We start from the raw sequence: 14,534 nt of genomic DNA on the forward strand, positions 1-14,534 counted from the left end.
AAAGCCAGATAACTGGAAAGGGATAGTACATTACTAGAATGGGAAACTTTGGGGTTTGGTAGTGAGGGAGAGGTTCTCCAAAAAAAAAAAAAAAAAAAAAAGAGTTTGACATGGCATCAAAGTACTAATAGATGGACAAAGTGGTTAATATGTGTGGCTAGTACTCCTTCACTCACCCAGCAATATTTTATTGAATGTCAGTGTTTTCAGGGAGGCATTGTAGTAAACACAGGAGCTAGAGCAACTAAGATAGAAATATTTCTATAGGTCTGAGAAGGTAGCCTAGTGGTAGAATGCTTGCCTAGCATTTTGGAGGCCCTGTACTTTATGCTCTCGGTGTAATATTCATTCCAATGTGCAAAATTATGTTGCTTATTACAGAAGCATTGGAATAAGGTGTTTTTATGTGAAGTCTATAATGTGTAAATAATCTGTGGTCTCAAAAAATTGAAATAAGAACTATATAGTCATCATTTCCTCAATTAGTCAACTCAGTAAATTCCTCAATTGATTAACTCAGTAAATTTAGGGCAAAATACCAGCATTGTTGGTTGAAAAAAAAAATGTCCCTAGAATTATGAAACAAGCAAGGTTGTACAAATATATCTGAGGGTTAAGTACAAACAAACTGAGGAAATAATAAAGTAGAATTTAGTTGAAAACAATGTAGGTGGAGCTGCATATGGTGACACATGCCTATAATCTGAGCTACTTGAGAGGCTGAAACAGGAGGATCACAAGTTCAAGGCCAGCCTTAGGAACTTAGTGAGACCCTGTCTTAAAATAAAAAAAAAAAGTCTGGGGTTGCAGCTCAGTAGTAGAGTACTAGCCTATTATGCTTAAGGCCCTGATTTCAATTCCCAATACCACGAAAGTGGGGAGATGGAAGGAAAGAAATAATAATGGGGTAGAATGAGGTGAGGGAGGACACAGGTGAAACATATACATTAACAATGAGTTGATATCTACAAATCTCAGCAAGGGACACATACAGTTCTGTTTTCTTTACTACTAGACATAATTGAGATTTTCCTAAAGTATTTTTTTTATTGATGGACAGAATGCCTTTATTTTATTTGTTTATTTTTATGTGGTGCTGAAGATTAAACCCAATGCCTCACACGTGCAAGGCAAGTGCTCTGCCACTGAGCTATAGCCCCAGCCCCCTAAAGTATTTTTTAAAGGCAAAATGTTTTGTGCATAGAGTCAATAGTTAGACAAGACATCAGAGAGTGTAATGAAATCATTTCCAAAGAATAGCCTAAGAGGTAGGTGAAAATGAGTTAAGTGTAGTGCTAAGAAAAGGAAATGATGTTTCGAGGAAAAGGCAAATGGTAGTGTTGACTGCTGCTATAGAAGTTAAAGAAGCTGTAGTTCCAACCTAATTGCTTGCTTGGTTCTAATTTTGTTCATTTCTGTCTGGATGAACAGATAGACATTTCTGTCTTGTCGGCTGACAGGAATTGAGGACCTGAGAAACTTGAGCAAACTGCTTTGATCAAACCATTAGAGGAGAGGTGTTTATTACTTGAGAAATATTGTCCAGGGTTCATTTCCTGACCTGTGATTATCTGCTCTATTTTTAGGAAACTAATGAACAAAAACTTCACAAAATAGCCAATGAACTTTTGCTTACAGAGAGAGCTTACGTCAACCGACTTGACCTCTTAGATCAGGTAATGTTTTCCTTTTCAGAATCATTCTATGTCTCAGCATTGTACATCATTTAAACCTAATAATTAAAGTGTTATAGAAACTGCAAAGTGGGCTTGTTTTTAGCCAGTGAAAGCTATTTGTTCAAGGAAATCTTTAGCACTTTCAACATTATTGGTGAATTCACTGGGTATGAATATTTTATAATTCACAAAAGTAGAGATTTCTTTCTGTGCAAATCACAAAATGACTTTATCTGTGTCCCACAGTGTTAAACATTAGCCTGTTTTTGTTTTGTTTTTTATCTTTACTCTGATCCTGACTGGGGAGCCATATTACTATTATAATCTAAGATATTGGTGGTTATAACGCTAACATGAATATATGTGATTGTGTTTGAATTGTTTCTGTTTAGCAGAAACAAATCTGAGAGTGATCTTAGTTGGTGTAGTTATAGGATTTTGAGTTTAATTGTTCAGCCTTGTATAAGATACTTGTAGAAGTAACTGACATAAAGTCATCCAGCAAATATTTGCTGAATATGTGGATCAACTTAATCACATTTTGTATTTTCATCACGGGGGAGCCTTGTATGATTTCAAATATATTATTAGGGAAGTTTTTAAATGCATTATAAGATAACTATTGGAAATTAATGCATCATAATCCTACATTAGCTATAAAAGACATGACATTTAATAGATTGTCTGCAAATAAATTCCTCTTGTTAAAGCTACCCTGTTTGAGTGTTAGTTGTAAGAATTAACCCACTTCTGCCACTGGAAAATTGGAATTTCATGGAAACAGACTGTCCTGGCACACCTTATCCTTGTTGTCTAGAGTGATCTATGTGCCTGGTGCAGTGAGCCTTGAGGTGCCAGCTTATATGACCTCACTATAAAATAAAACCTCAACTAGAACTTCTCTATCTCAAATAGTGAAGTTAATATACTCTACTATTTAAAATAGTGTATAGCTCAAATGCTCACTTTTTAAGAAATTTCGCCATAAAACAAAATCAATTTATGAGGAGCTTGGGCCTTTCGAGCAACTTGTTTTCCTTGCAGGAATTATAGACCTTGGAACATTTAGGTGCTCATAGTAAAGATATGTCTTTTCCTCTTAGCAAGTTTTCTTTCTTTCTTTTTCTTTCTCTTTCTTTTCTTTCTTGATCTTAAGCCAAATTAACTTAGCTACAGTTGTGACCTTTTAGAATCTTAGTATTAATTATTATAGTATCCTACCTATTGGTATCTCTAAGGACATAATTTTGTGTTCTTTTTGCCTCCCAAGAAAATGCAGTGGAGGTGAATTTAGAACATTAACAACCATCTGGACATTATGAAGGAACAGATCTCCTTCTGCCTACATTTAACAGATTGGCAATGAAGAGGTATAGTAGACCTAGTGGAGAATAGCTAAGGCTCAAGGTGGTTCTTTTTTCCTTATTATTTTTTTTTCTTAATTGTCTCTAAGGGACTTGTTACTCTGTATAGAAGATCCCCCACAACACCCCATCAGTGTTTTAAGTTTTCATGTTTTATTGTTCACTAAAAAGCAAATAAACATTTGAGAACTGAAATGAACTTTCGTTGACTCATTGGCCTGTTCTGTTGTGGGAACTAAATCCTGTATCCTCCCTTCTCATGATACATAAATTTTAATAAGGAAAAATAAGATTTAAGTCAACCAATTTCAATAAAGGGCAATATGTAATAAGTGCTGGAGAAGTCATTCAAAACATAAACGGAAATGAAACACCACAGTTACTGTGTGCATGTAAAGTACTTTCACATCCCTTAACTCTGGCTGTAGGTAGGAAGGGTAAATCCTATTAACCTCAATTGGATTTTCTCTGGCACAGAAAGGTATATTATTAACATCCCACAGATAGGAGCGGCGTGTAGGTTAAAAATCAAGCATCCTAATTCTTATTTGTGGTTCTTCCAAATCAGAGTATATATCCTTACTACATTTCAAACAATTGACTTCTTGAATCATGAACTTCTCCATTTATTCAATAAAATGCTATAAAAGTCCTGCTACAGGCCTAGCACAGTGCTAGTTGGTTAACCCACAAAGTGAAGTAATATTTGCTTTATTCTTTTACTCAGGTATTTTATTGCAAACTATTGGAAGAAGCAAACCGAGGTTCATTTCCAGCAGAGATGGTGAATAAAATCTTTTCTAACATTTCATCAATAAATGCCTTCCATAGTAAATTCCTCTTGCCAGAGCTGGAGAAACGAATGCAAGAATGGTAAGAGGAGTAGACAGAAACGATATGTCTAAGGCAGTCATACAATATGCTGTATTGTTCAGCTTTTCAGTTCAAATAGAAATGCCACACACAGCTCTAGCTAGACATTGTGCCAACTTTTTACATTAAAGACTAAGAAGTTGTGCTACGTTTTCAGCTGAATCTGAAAAGCATTTTATCTCTGCACTCCAAACTGTCTCTTGATTAGAAAAGACAAGATATCAGGGGTAATCTGGACCTTCAAGGATGCCATAGCATCTCTCTTTACTATGGCATTCCTCAACTGCCTTGGAAAAAGAGCTTCTTTATTCTCTACCAGTCTCACAGCAAGATGGATCTGAGGAAGCACAGAGTGTGTGTAGAAAGTGAAGACTTCATCTGCAGTCTGTGAATTGGCTTGTTCTACAGAAAAACTTAAGGATTTATTTCTTTATTCGATCCAGGGAAACCACTCCTCGGATTGGAGACATCCTTCAGAAATTGGCGCCATTCCTTAAGATGTATGGAGAATATGTGAAGGGATTTGATAATGCAATGGAATTGGTCAAAAACATGACAGAACGAGTTCCCCAGTTCAAATCGGTGATTGAAGAAATTCAGGTAACAGGACGGTTTTGTTCAAAGTTACGAATTAATTTTTCTATCAAAGTTATATGGTCTTCTAGATCTAAGATTGCCGATCTAAATTTGTCTGAGATACCCATTCTACTGAATTATGCAAAGATATCTCTAAGAAGTTAAAATACCTGTTGGGCACAGGCCACATACTAAGTGCTAAATTCTCCATTTGTTTATGAGACCAGAGACTGACTGCATTAGGGTTCACATAAATTTGCAGAGCAAATTTCCCCTTTGCAAGTTTCAGAGCTTCACATGTTGGATGGAATATAAATATAAACAATGATTGCTATGAACCTTGAGTTTTTGGAATAACAATGATATTTTTAGGTCACTTTATACTGATTTTCTTCTATTCTACCAAATCTGGATAATACATTTTAATAATTCCATAGTAATTTTCTTTTGATATTCTAGTCAAAATTGTTAATAACTTACTCTTTGAAAGAGTTGTTAAGTTGAAAAGGCATTTTCTCCATCACATAACGATCTTGGGATTGGGATTTTATGGCTCTTTGCCTTCTGTTGTATTATATAAATAATACAATATATAAATAATTATATTCTCTGACACTTTGCTCTAAATACAGCTCTTCCTCCATGCTGTGCTATTAGTGTTATATATATTACATTTTTTGTGTGTTTTAAATCTGACAATATAGTGATGTTTTATAATTTATAATTGTTTTACAAAATTTTATGTATATTAAAAAGTTAAGGGAGGATATAAAAATATATTTATAAAACATTTATATTCAACCATGTATTTGCCATTTCTAGAGTAATTTTCTTTCAGTATAAAAATGACTGTTGTTTCCTTTAAGGTATATCAGCTAACAATGAAATCTGTCAGTCATTATTTTTATCCAGGCATATTCTCCACCCCCACCCCTCACTTTTGAATGATACTTTTACTAGATACCAAATTCTTTTTGTTTGTTTTTGTAAAATCGAATTTTTAAAAAATTTTTAATTTGTTCTTGTTAGTTATACATGACAGTAGAATATATTGACATATTATTTGTGGAGTATAGCTTCCCATTTTTGTAGTTGTACATGATGTGGAGTTTCACTGGTCGTATTTTCAGATAGGAACACAGGAAAGTTATGTCTGATTCATTCTACTATCTTTCCTATTCACATCCCTTCTCCCTTCCCTTCATTCTCCTTTGTCTAATCCAGTGAACTTCTATCCTTCACCCTTATTGTGAATTAGCATCTGCATTCAGAGCAGCCTCTGATCTTTTGGGATTGGCTTATTTCATTTAGCATGATAGTCTCTAGTTCCATCCATTAATCAGCAAATGCCATAATTTTATTTTTCTTTATAGCTAAGTAATATTTCCATTGTGTATACATACCACATTTTCTTTATCCGTTCATCTGTTGAAGGTCATTAGGTTGTTTCCATAGCTTAGCTATTGTGAATTGAACTGCTTAAACATTGATGTGGCCGCATCACTGTGGTATGCTGATTTTAAGTCCTTTGGGTATTCCAAGGAGTGACGGAATTCTTAACTGATGGGTCCCCCCTGCACTTTGAACATGGTCACTCTCATTGCTTTCTTTCCTCCACTAGTCATTAATTTTATCAGTACTTTCCTGTGTGTGATTAATCATTTTTCTCTTCCTGCTTTCAAGATTTGTTATTTGTTGCTGGCTTTCAATAGTTGGAATAGGATGTGCCTGTGTGGGGATCTTTTTGTATTTGTATTGAGCTGGTTGATCTTCTTGCATTTCTAGATTAATATTTTAAAAATCATTTTTAGGAGTTTTTGGCCATTATTTCTTTAAGTTTTGTTGTTGTTGTTGTTGTTTTGTTTTAATCCTGTTACATAAATGCTGCTATTCATGATGTTATCTCACAAGTTTATGAAAGTGTTTACTTATCTTTAATCTTTTCTTCTCTGTTCTTCAAATTGTATGATTTTTATTAGTTTTTCTTCAAGTTCCCTAATTGTTTTGTCATCTCAGATTCTGCTGTATGAAAGGGTAAAGTTTCTAAGCTGCAAAGCCTGAGTTAAAAAGTAAAGGACTAGGTATTGTAAAGTTTCTGAACTGCACACAGAACCTGAAATTCCTGAGGCAGTTAAGACAATGCCCGGTGCTGACCACTTAGTTGTTTAATAACCTAGGACCCTGTGCAGTTTGGCACGTAGGCATTCAGGGCCCAAACCAATCAGTTTGAATGTATCCCCTCCTTAGGAATGACCAATCACCCCCGCCCGACCTATTCCCGCCAATGAATGTGCTAATCATGTATGAGAGTTGTTCAATTTTCCCGCGCCTCATGATGATTTGTTCTGATGTATGCAAAGCCCCCCGCCCTCCCCAAAAAGTGTACTTAAGCACTGCTCAACCCCTGCTCTGGGCTCTGGGCTGCTCTCCCTTCTTGAGTGAGCACGGAGCCCCAGCATGCTGGATTCTCAATAAATCCCCTTTTGCTGATTGCATGAGCCAGTCTCTTGGTGGTCTCTTCCTCCGACATTCGCCGGACCCTTACACTGTCCAACGCTTATAGTGAATTTCTCTTTTAGTTATTATACTTTTCAACTCCAGAATTTCCATTCGGTTCTTCTCTCTTTTTAATTATGTCTGACTCCTCCTTGAAAATTGTCATTTGTACATTCATTTTTTTTCATACTTTCCTTGAATTCTTCAAACGTCATTTCATTTCCTTGAACATACATTGAAGACTCTGTCTGCCACATTAACTTCTAAAGGTACTCACACCATTTTTGTTGGTTTCCATTTTGTCTCTTTTATAGGTCACACTTTACTTTTTCTTTGTCTATATTTTTTCTGGATATTGGATATTTCAGATAATCCAAAATCATGTCAACTCTGGGTTTTGATTTCTCCACTGAAAGTGGTTGTCATTATTTTTTGTTTGTTTGCTTCTTTGTTTAGTTACTAACTTACACAAAATGGATGAAACCTGTTACTCCTCTGCTATGCAGTCCCTGATGTCTGCCTTCAAGCTGTTTGTTGGCATGTCTGTGTTTGTGAGCCTGGTTTTCTGGGGATTACCCATATGTCTGTGTTGGTTAGGGTACAAACAGCTCTTGGACAGAGGTGTTTGGTTACCTGGAGCCAGAAAGGTCGTTTTCAGTTTATGGGCCTGGCTGTGAATAAGGGGACCCATTTAAAGATTGGGTAGTTGTCAAGTCTGCTGGGCTCTTTAAAACTTTGTATCCATGTGTACAAAGCCTCAGGGTGGTCAGGTGAGTATTCTGACTTGGGCTCTCTCCAGTCTCAGCCATGAATGTGATTAGTCCATCCATAGCTATTACTTTTGGCTAGTAGAGCCACTGGACCCTCCACTCCTCCACCCCAGAGATCCTCACTTCTACTGAACATGCTGCTGGGCGTGTGCATTGTGCACCACTCCATATTGAACCTTCCACGCATCAGGAGGGAAGCTGCTGGTCCTCACAGCCTTACTGCCCTGGCAACACAGGATGGAGTTGAAAGGACAGGAGCAGCCCCAGGCTCAAATGCCATAGATTCTCACTATTCTTTCTCAAAGTTCAACAGTTGTTAAGGCATAAATGCTTTCCAGATTGTTGTATGCCTTAGAGCAACTTCTAAAAATGCTGAAATGGTTGTTTGTCAGGTTTTTTTTTTGCAGCTTGGTAATTGTTTTTTTTTTTTTCTTTCAATTTTTTTTTCCTTTTAGTCGTAGATAGGCATAATACCTTTGTTTTATTTATTTATTTATTTTTATGCAGTGCTGAGGATCAAACCCAGTGCCTTACATGGGCTAGGCAAGCACTCTACCACTGAGCCACAGCCCCCAACCCCAGCAGTTGCTTTTGATAGGGAGGTTTTACCAGTCTCCTTACTCAGTCTGAAGTCCTGCCGCTTCCCCTATGCTCTTTTTATCAGCATCTCTTTTCTCAAGATTAAATACTCATGTACCTCTCTGAACACTAGCTTTTTTGAATCGTTTACCAGCCCTTCTTGCAGTACTAAAAAGTGAGCAGAGCCTAAGGTTTGTCTTCTGCAGTCTGTCTTCACACTCTCAGTGACATCCTACTTCCACATGCCTTAGTCTAGTCCTCTGTCCCCAATCTCTAGTTACTAATGGCCGAGTGCTGTGTGCTTGTACAATTCCACATGAAGGTCCTGTCAAAAACTTTAAATAGGGCAAAGAGGAGAGGTGAGGAGGGGGCAAAGAGGTAGGAAAGATAGTGGAATGAGACAGACATCATTACCCTAGATACATGTAGGATTGCACGAATGGTGTGACTGCTTCACATACAACCAGAGGAGTGAAAAATTCTGCCCCATTTGTGTACAATGAATTGAAGAGCTTTCTGCTGTCATGTATAACTGATGATAACTAATAAGTAAATAAATAAAGTCAACATGTTCTATAGTTAGCTCCCAAGCATTTCTTTCCATCTGACTTTTTAATGCCTTGCACAAAGTAGATAATAATTCTGACAGGTGATTAGCTTTGACAACACAACTGTTCTCTCATTCACCAGAGCTTGACAGTTTGGCCTCAGCTGTGACCTGTCATTTTTCCTCCTCCTATGTGTATTCATTTGCCTCTGAGATAGTGCGTTCAAGGTGCTTAGCACAGTGCTTGTTGCATAGTAATTACTCAGTTAAGGATGGTAGTTACTTTAAATTCTACCTTTGCAGTGTCTGTCTTCACCAACTATGAAGAAATGGCATGACAATGGAAAGAGTAGTAGACTGACAGTAAGCCTCGTTTATAGTTTAGTCTGCTACTTTTAACCGTTTGACCTTAGAGCACTCTCCTAATTTCTCTGAGCTACAGTTTCTTCATGTAAAAATGTTGACACCATTCATATTTTCCTAGAGATAAAGGTATGGATATATAGATCTGTTAGGGGAAATCAAATGAGATCATTAAACTTGTAAAATTAATATCTTACAGGGAAGCTATTACTCCCCCAGGTTTCATGCCAATTTCGGGCCCTGATTAACTTTCTTCCTTGTCTACAACATCAACTTCCAAGCTGGTTTCCCCACATCCCCGTAAAGCCATCCTGAAGAAGGGTAATCAGATCTAATGATAATCCCTCCCATGTGCAAAGATCTGTATTAGATGAAGCACATCTAAACTCTGCAAGTTCTGATAGTATTAGCTCATATTGCCTTTTCTTCTTCATACCCTATTTTCTCATGCTTATTTTCCACAAAATCCCAACTGCTCTCCTTTACTGAAGGAAGATGTTTCATGTACCGCTGCCTTGCACAGGTTTTCTCCCTAGACTAGTCTTCCTCACTTGCCTCCCCACCAAAGCCTGCACTCAGAGTTGGTACTAAATGCTCCATTCCCTGTGAGGCTTTGAGTTACTTGTTTGCTTTGAATGAAAACACCAGGGCCTAATACAGCTTTCTTATCCTGCAATGCCTTGACCATGTAGAAGTTCAGTATTTTAATGGGGGTTTCTTCTTTGTGGAATGTTTTCCTTCTCTTGTTAACTACCTATTGCAAGCAAGTGAAATAGACTTAATTTTGCCCTAAGAAATGGAGTTTAGTTTCTAATGATGAAGAATGCCTTGATCTAATGAAAAATTAAAATGTTCCAACAGATAGCAAGATGCCAGATCTTGTCATTCTCCTAGAGGTTTTTTTTTTTTTCTTCAAAGGAAATGCCATTTATGATAGCCTCATTATGAAATTTATGAAATAGTTTCGGCTAAGTCCAAAGACATTTAATGTACTTGTGGTTAGTGAATCTCATTATACAGGTGCATCTTTTGAAAAATCTCTGTAGAATGACTTAATAATGTGACTTCACAAACCCTAGTAGTAACTAATTGAAGTAGTTGCCAGCTATCTGGAATTTTCTGGCTTAAAATTCTGCTTGACTGGGTGCTGGGGATATAGCTCAGTCAATTGAGTGCTTGCCTCACACGCACAAGGCCTCAGGTTCAATCCCCAGCACCAAAAAAAAATTCTGCATGATTTTTTTTTGTCCCTTTCTGATCTTATACTAGATTAGTGGGCCTTAGATTTTTATATGCAGTGTTTTAAAATGCATATTCTATAGCTTCTTCCCTCTAAAATTATGATTTCATAGATGGGAGTTTGTGTGTCTGCATTTTTAAAAGCAACCCAGGGGACTATGGATGTGGTTCATTACCCAGCAAGTACAAGGCCCTGGATTTGATTCTCAGCACCATATACACAAAAATAAAATAAAATAAAATAAAACCTAAATATATTTAATATAGTTGATGGAAGTTATTATAGTGAGTTTTTAGATTGCCTAACCTAATTTTTAAATGTTTCTTTAAAAACAGAAACAGAAGATCTGTGGGAGCTTAACTTTGCAGCATCACATGCTGGAACCTGTTCAGCGGATTCCTCGGTATGAGATGCTCCTTAAGGACTACCTAAGGAAATTGCCCCCCGATTCCCCGGACTGGAATGATGCAAAAAGTAAATGGTTTTTAAAATTTTTTTTTCTTCTCCATTATCAGATAATCAAGTGACCGTGCAGCCTGTTTCAAAGTGAGATGCATCTCACAGCTAGCTACTGTAGCCAAATATTGCTGTCAGAAAACAGTCTCACTGGAAATTATCAATGCCTCCATTAGGCAAGGCAGTTTTGAGCCCAAATCACAAGTTTAAAGCAATGCAAATCACATTTACCACTCTGGATTCACTTTAATCACTAACTGTGAAATATAAAACTATAGTCTTAGAGACATCCAGAATAGCAATACACAATTACCATCTCACAGGAAGAACACAGCCATTTGAAATTACAAGTGCTGCTGTTTAATTAGATAGGTCAATGCATACAAAGAATACCAAGATGGCATTTAATATGTAAAAATAACCTAAGCACTGTTGGCCTCACCTACCCAAGATACAATGGGAAATGGTGTTTTTATTGTCTATTAACTTTTTCCTCAAGAAAACTTTATTCCAGTTCTTTTAGTTGTTTTTGATTCTTTCATTAGATTAAAATGAAAGGTTATTTTTTTGTTTTGTTTTGTTTTTAAGATTCATAAATTCTGCTAATACTTCAGGTTTCTTGTGCAGTTTCTGTGTATGTGGTTTTGTACCTCCGTGCAGGGGATTGACCTTGGGTCCTTTCGAATCACATGCTGAGCACATGCTGTATCACTGAGGCACATCCCTAGCCCTCTGGCACAGTTTGAAAAATCATTCAACTGTTAAGAGATGAAAATTTAAGGAATCAAAATGGCTTGATATTTAGTAAGCACTGACGATACTCATGTATAGTCTTAACTGCCACAATTTCCTTTTCTAATTTCTTGCCCTCTATTATAAGGGGACCACGGTATGAAAAAAGAGGAACATAAAACATCTTTGACCCTGGAGCCTAAGTCTTTTCTTGAACATAAACTGCCTCTTATATGTTCCTCATACCATCCAAGTGACCTGTGAAACTTCTCTTTCCATTTACTCTTTTTGTAGTTTAGCTTGATTTTGGCTCACCATCTTCTCCCAGCCCAGTACTCCCCAGGAACTGTGCCTCACCCCCATTTTTTGTCCATCTGGCTCAAGTGCTGGGTTCCAGTGGCAGAGCCAGTGGTGGATTGGAGGTGGAATCACTTGCTATTCCTGGAACTCATCTCTTGAGCAGTGGCCCCACTCCATCTTACTTTGGCTCCCTCCAACCTGGTTCCTATCTCAGGTGCACAGAATTGCCCAAATCTGTAAAGAACTCTCAAACATGTAAATAAAATGCAGTGTCTTCTATATTCAAAGACGGTCTTTGCCTAAGATACCCATGTCAAAAGCAAGAAAGTTGTGGGACATAGTAGGGCATTTCATTACTTGTTTTGGCTTTGCATTAATAGTTACAATTAAATTCTAAGGAAATCACAGAAGAAGGACTTTTAGACCTAAAAGTGGAAAGGGAAGTAACAAAAGTGCATTCTGTTCAGCAGAGCAAAGAAGACGGAAAATGTAGTCCAGAAGGGAGGGGGTTGCTGCGGTAACAGAATTGAGCAGGCCAGCATTCACAAGACAGAAAAGAAGGGAAGAGAACAGAACATGACTTAGGATTGAAAAGTATTCCCTGGGGTTGATCCAGCAGGCCCTCAGCATTCACAGGTCTTCATTCTCAGCCCCAGAGCTCCTACAATGTCCATATCAGAGAGTTCTCACTAACAGCCACCCCAGAAACAATACTGACTCTAGAAGACTCCCTTTCATCAGACCTAGGCTAGAATTCTGAGTGCATTTTCACAGAGAAAGTTTTATTGTGCTTAGTGGTTCGTTTGCTTACGAAACTAGTAAAATACTTTCTGTCGAAATGTTGTAGAACTTTGAGTCAGAAGACCCAGTTTCAGATCTGGCCTTCAACCTCAGAGTTGTGTGACCTTAGCCAAGTCACATCTCTTCCTCATTTCTTTTATATGGAGCAAATATATTTACTGTTCAAGGCTGTTTTAATAACATAAGAATTGATTACAGTAGTCCTCTCTTACCTGCAGGGGATACCTTCCAAGATGTTCCACAGAAGCCTAAAACCACAGTCTTAAACATAGGGCTCAGTACTGGGTTTTTCCCCCTTATACCTACATACCTATGTTTAAATTTAGCTTATAAATTAGGTACAGTAAAGAGATTAACAAATAATAATATATAGCAATTATAATAGTACACTGTAATAAAACTTATTTAAAACTTATTGTTTGATTTCTGGAATTTTCCATGTAATATTTTCAGACTGTAGTAAAAAATAGAAGGACTACCTGTGTATGAAAGCACCTGACAAAGTTCCTTGAATCTAATTAGTGTACGCTGTAAATGCTTATTGACTTTTCATGGTCTATATGAACTCAATATACCTGTGAGCCTCATCATCATACATGACTTTATACAAGGAAGTACCCTTTGAGTTCAGTTAGTCTGCTTACAAATTAAGTTTTGAAGATATACAGTTTGTAAGTGGAAATTGCTGCTACTTTCATTGTGTTTTTTGGTCTCAGATTTCTTATTTAAGTATGTAAATTATTCAATTATATAGTAGCCCAGGAAGGACAAAACATATTTATTTACTTTTCTTTTTTTCCCATTTAGAATCACTTGAAATTATATCTACAGCAGCAAGCCATTCTAATAGTGCAATAAGAAAAATGGTAAGTGGTTTTTAGAGGAGACAGGAACTTTATGGTTAGATAATTATCATAACATAGTCTAATACTATCTGTAGGTTTGGACCAAAGTGAACAGATAGAGGTAAACAAGAAAAAACATTTGCAAAATGTCTCATTTTTCCTGGAGTAACCCTCTCCCCTATTCTCTCAGGTTTCAATTTACGGATACATTTTTATACCAAAAAAATACATTCACTCCCAGTCCCTTCTAAATGATGCAGATTTTAGTTAAGGTCATGGTATTATTATTCATGTCACTTAATTGACACCTCCTGTATTTGATCTTGCTGTATTTTGTTTTAATTTCCCAGGAGAACCTAAAGAAACTCTTGGAGATTTATGAAATGTTGGGAGAAGAAGAAGACATTGTAAACCCTTCCAATGAACTCATAAAAGAAGGACAGATCCTCAAGCTAGCTGCACGGAACACGTCAGCACAAGAACGCTATCTTTTCTTAGTGAGTATTCTAGTGTTGGCAAGATATATAAGAAAAATTTACCAAAAATGAATAATTTACAAAAATAAAAATTGTTGTTTACATCTTGGAAAAGTACAATGCTTAATTGCTTGCTCCCCAAAATAATTACATCTGAGGCTGGGGATATAGCTCAGTTGGTGGAGTGCTTGCCTTGCATGTACAAGGCCCTGGGTTCAATCCCCAGCACCACAAAGAAATAAAATAAAAAATATTTTTAGGGCTGGGGTTGTGGCTCAGTGGTAGAGTGCTCGCCTAGCACATGCAGGGCCCTGGGTTTGATCCTCAGCACCACATAAAAATAAAATGTTTAAAAAAAAAAAAAAAATATATATATATATATATATATATATATATATATATATATATATATATATTTTAATTACATCTGCTTTGATTTA

The 14,534-nt window shown here is 36.7% G+C and overlaps 1 protein-coding gene across 9 annotated transcripts in view; it reads left to right on the forward strand.

Annotated features, from left to right (window-relative positions):
• FGD4 (FYVE, RhoGEF and PH domain containing 4) overlaps positions 1 to 14,534 on the forward strand; it is a 202,755-nt gene that overhangs the window by 160,466 nt on the left and 27,755 nt on the right. For 4 of the 9 annotated variants that reach the window (XM_081310697.1, XM_081310699.1, XM_081310698.1 and 1 more), the window contains 6 exons: positions 1,587 to 1,676; positions 3,768 to 3,913; positions 4,357 to 4,513; positions 10,820 to 10,958; positions 13,581 to 13,639; positions 13,969 to 14,115. In XM_081310697.1, coding sequence (XP_081166823.1) covers positions 1,587 to 1,676; positions 3,768 to 3,913; positions 4,357 to 4,513; positions 10,820 to 10,958; positions 13,581 to 13,639; positions 13,969 to 14,115 — 738 coding nt within the window. Of the gene's footprint in view, positions 1 to 1,586; positions 1,677 to 2,946; positions 3,738 to 3,767; positions 3,914 to 4,356; positions 4,514 to 10,819; positions 10,959 to 13,580; positions 13,640 to 13,968; positions 14,116 to 14,534 lie in introns of those variants that run through there. The other 5 variants (XM_081310701.1, XM_081310702.1, XR_014024142.1 and 2 more) reach the window with 5 other exon arrangements.

The sequence above is a fragment of the Spermophilus citellus genome, assembly GCF_964194105.1.
Source record: "Spermophilus citellus genome assembly, chromosome: 10".
Classification (NCBI taxonomy): Eukaryota; Metazoa; Chordata; class Mammalia; order Rodentia; family Sciuridae; genus Spermophilus; species Spermophilus citellus.